The sequence below is a fragment of the Salminus brasiliensis genome, chromosome 1, assembly GCF_030463535.1.
Source record: "Salminus brasiliensis chromosome 1, fSalBra1.hap2, whole genome shotgun sequence".
NCBI classification, from domain to species: Eukaryota; Metazoa; Chordata; class Actinopteri; order Characiformes; family Bryconidae; genus Salminus; species Salminus brasiliensis.
Window position 1 is genome coordinate 11,213,709 of NC_132878.1, and position 3,716 is coordinate 11,217,424.

The window sequence follows — 3,716 nt, forward strand, 5'->3', positions numbered from 1 at the left end:
GCACACAAACCCTAGAATACTAGTGAACTGCAGGCCACTGCCCATGAGAAGTGGGCTAAGTTTTCTTTTAGACATTTGCAGCAAAGGGGTTGCTGTTATGATTAAGTACTAAAGACGCTTGTCATGAAGGGGTTGAATAACTCTGAGACAGCAGTCGTCATTAAAAATGGTATTTTGTGTTGAATTTGGAGGAGCTGATGTTTGGAGGAACTTGTTCTGGCCTGTCAGCTTATCTTAAAAGGCATCAGATAAAGCTCCATCACTCCAGAGAGTGCAGGTCCACTGCGCTACAGGAAACACTGGCTTTCAGACCCCTCTACCCAATGCTAGTCACAGGGCAAGGTGACCTTAGGCTTATTTGCAGCACCTCCAGAGCATCCCATTCTAACAGCAGTGCTTTTCTAAGGAGAATATACAGGCTCTGCCAGGCCTGGATTAGTAGTGGGTGCATCTTAAATTCAATGAATTCAGTAATTAGGAGTTTCTGGACACTTTTTGGACATAAACTGTTTGTTAAAATCTTTACTTACTTAATTCCAAGGTCAGATGTGAGAAACAATACCTTAGACTACCAAAGACTTGTGGTTAAGAGTCCCATAAAAATCACTGGTTTGTTTTGTCTACTTTGTGGCTGGCATACTGCAGGACTTTTAAGGATCACAGAAGAATCCATTCAAAAAGGTATGTCTTCAGACATACATCAGACTGTGATTGGTGTTAACATTGTGGCTAATAGATACCTAGACGAGTGCTCGTGAAGCCTGAAGTGGTCCAGTGTAGCAGCATATCTAGGGGTTTTAAATTGGGAATATGTGTTGATCACACAGCCATGTAACTCCGAAGACACCACTGTTTCAGTTGCGGATGGTATTCATGTTGCACCTGCTGTCCAAAGCCATGTAAGTGAGCATCTTTTTTTTTTAAAGCAGAAATAGGCCATATGCGTTTATGCAGTGTAATAAAAGATTACAAGCAGAAATCTGTTTCTTTTCTTTCTTTATGTATTGTTTAGTTTATTATGCATCATACAGTGCTATCAAGTACCATTTTTGTTTAATAGATTAGTCTGTGGATATGTTTTCCTATAGCATGCTATAGGCCCTATTAATGTTATGCTATATGCGCTATTAATGTCCTGCTGTAGACTTAAGTATTGTCCTGCTATAGGGCCCTATTGCTGTTCTGCTATAGGCCTTATCAGTGTCCTGCTTTAGGCCCTATTATTGTCCTGTTATTGAGCCTCAATTTCCTGCTATAGGCCTTAATAATGCCCTGCTATAGACTCTATTAACATAGTGCTAAAGGCCCTATTTATAATATCCCACAAATATGTCCCCTCAAAAGGTCAAACAAATGTACCAGGATCCAACATGTTATAAATAACTTTTAGTTTTGGGTGTCTCTCACAGGCCTAGTATTCTATATTTGCATTACTCTTATGTTGTATTTTTATACAACGTATTTACACAAAGGGATGCCCTGATGTCTCATGTATGCTTTGTGCTTTTACAGTCAGTAAATGAAATGCTAGCTCCTCTAGACTGAGGCCAGGTGATTGATTTGGCTCAAAATCTGTCTTGGGCTGCTTTTGCAGTGTTTTTGCAGTGCTTTACAGTTGCCACTGTCCATCACAGCAAAGCGCCGTCCAATGATCTGAATCTGACCAGATAATGTAGCCCTATGCACTGCCGCGTCCTCTTTCAGGCATAACCAAAACAGGGCTGTAAAACTGGCCAATTGTAAAACCCCAAAATGACATAACAACATTTTTTAGGCCCCTAAAATGATATACTAGCAAAAGCCTTGTGAGGCTAAACGCAATGGCTACTTCAGAAAAATATGGAAGTGAGGCGAACAGTGTAGGCTGATCAGCCGACTGTATAAGGGAGAAGGTCAGACCGGAGGAGACACCACTGTGGGTATCCATGTGGGCAAGCCAGCGAGGGGGTGTTAGACAGCCTTCTGACCGTGCGCTGTATCAAGAGGACACCAAGAGGACACAGAGAGGACAGCTACACTACGTGGAAAATTAGTGTCTTCGTTATAGTGCTACATTATTCTATACTTTTGTATGCTAGGCTAGGCTATGCTGTGCTACCGTGAGACATTACAACAGGGTTGTAATTCAAACAATAGAAGCAGAGCTGATCATTTTCTCAGTTTCATTCAGAGACAAAGTAACAGGGTTGTAAATAGGCTTGGAAAACCATATATGAGCATTTTCAACCCAACTAAAGTCACATACATACTGTTTAGAAAAACATATATTTTTTAAAATATATATTTTCCTTAAATATATATTTAAAAATATTTTTCTGAGACTTTATCTTTAGAGAAAATTACAAAATTTAAAGTATTCAATATTTTAAAATTAAATTAATTAATTTATTTGTATTATTTTAAACTTTATTTAAACAAATATTTTAGGACTATGTTTAAAAAAGAAGTGTATTTATCTGAGTGTTAATCTGATAAACACAAATACATATTCCTGCACATAAAGGCAGATTTGGGTAGTGCGCTGATCATTTTCTCAGTTTCATTCAGAGACAAAGTAACAGGGTTGTAAATAGGCTTGGAAAACCATATATGAGCATTTTCAACCCAACTAAAGTCACATACATACTGTTTAGAAAAACATTTTTTCTGAGGGTTTTCCTTAAATATATATTTATTTAAAAATATTTTTCTGAGGGTTTTCCTTAAATATATATTTATTTAAAAATATTTTTCTGAGGGTTTTCCTTAAATATATATTTGAAAATATTTTTCTGAGACTTTATCTTTAGAGAACATTAAAAAATTAAAAGTATTTTGTGTTTTTTGTTAATTATTTAAATAAACAATATTTTTTAATTAAATTAATTAATTTATTTGTATTATTTTAAACAAATATTTTATGACTATGTTTAAAAAAGCAGTGTATTTATCTGAGTGTTAATCTGATAAACACAAATACATATTCCTGCACATAAAGGCAGATTTGGGTAGTGCGCTCTGACGTGTAATTTCGTGCCTGGCTGATTCGTGACCGCCACCGGTGGCACTTGTCCCCCTATCTAGGGCGTGTGGAGGATGTCCGATGTAACGGATGAGAGGCGGATAACAGGCGTAGGAAGAGCTTCGTTCTTTTTTTTCCCACCCGTATTCCTCCAAACACGAGCTCCCGCGCTTCCATTGGCTAGTAGTCGGAGTGACGGCCGTTGAGTAACGTCTGCTAACTAATCACAGCCGAGGATTTGGAATTCAAGTAGCCAATCGCGGCGCAGGAGGCGGGGGTTGCCTGAAAACGGGCGTGAAACAAAAAACCAACGCGTTTCTCTCGTCAGGCTGCTTCACTACATGGAGGCGCAGCTGATGTAGTTCATAATAACACGATGGATTTCAATGTCAAGAAACTAGCGTCAGATGCTGGCGTCTTCTTCACCCGTGCCGTTCAGGTAGGCGTTGAGAAATCAGCTTATTTTAACCATGTTTCAAACAGACGAGGTGCTTTAGGAGACCTGCCGTTCAGCACTTCACTGCAGTTTGGACGGTGGGACACAGGCAGTGGCGCTGCTGCTGCTGCTGCTGCTGCTGCTGCAGTCTGAGTGGACCAATATGTCCCCTCCTTCTCCCTTTTCCACTGGGAGTTTCTCTCCCCAGCGTTCATTAAACCAGCCGTCGATGCTGATATGGATGCTTCTCGACCTTTTTATTCCTGGCTTTTTCCCCTC

At 39.4% G+C, this 3,716-nt stretch overlaps 1 protein-coding gene across 5 annotated transcripts in view; it reads left to right on the forward strand.

Moving 5' to 3' along the window:
- Positions 1-3,304: 3,304 nt before the first annotated feature.
- sh3glb2b (SH3-domain GRB2-like endophilin B2b) overlaps positions 3,305-3,716 on the forward strand; it is a 53,497-nt gene continuing 53,085 nt past the window's right edge. For 3 of the 5 annotated variants that reach the window (XM_072666563.1, XM_072666594.1, XM_072666827.1), the window contains exon 1: positions 3,305-3,440. In XM_072666563.1, coding sequence (XP_072522664.1) covers positions 3,378-3,440 — 63 coding nt within the window. In that variant the 5' untranslated portion in view covers positions 3,305-3,377. The remainder of the gene's footprint in view (positions 3,441-3,716) is intronic. The other 2 variants (XM_072666670.1, XM_072666744.1) reach the window with 1 other exon arrangement.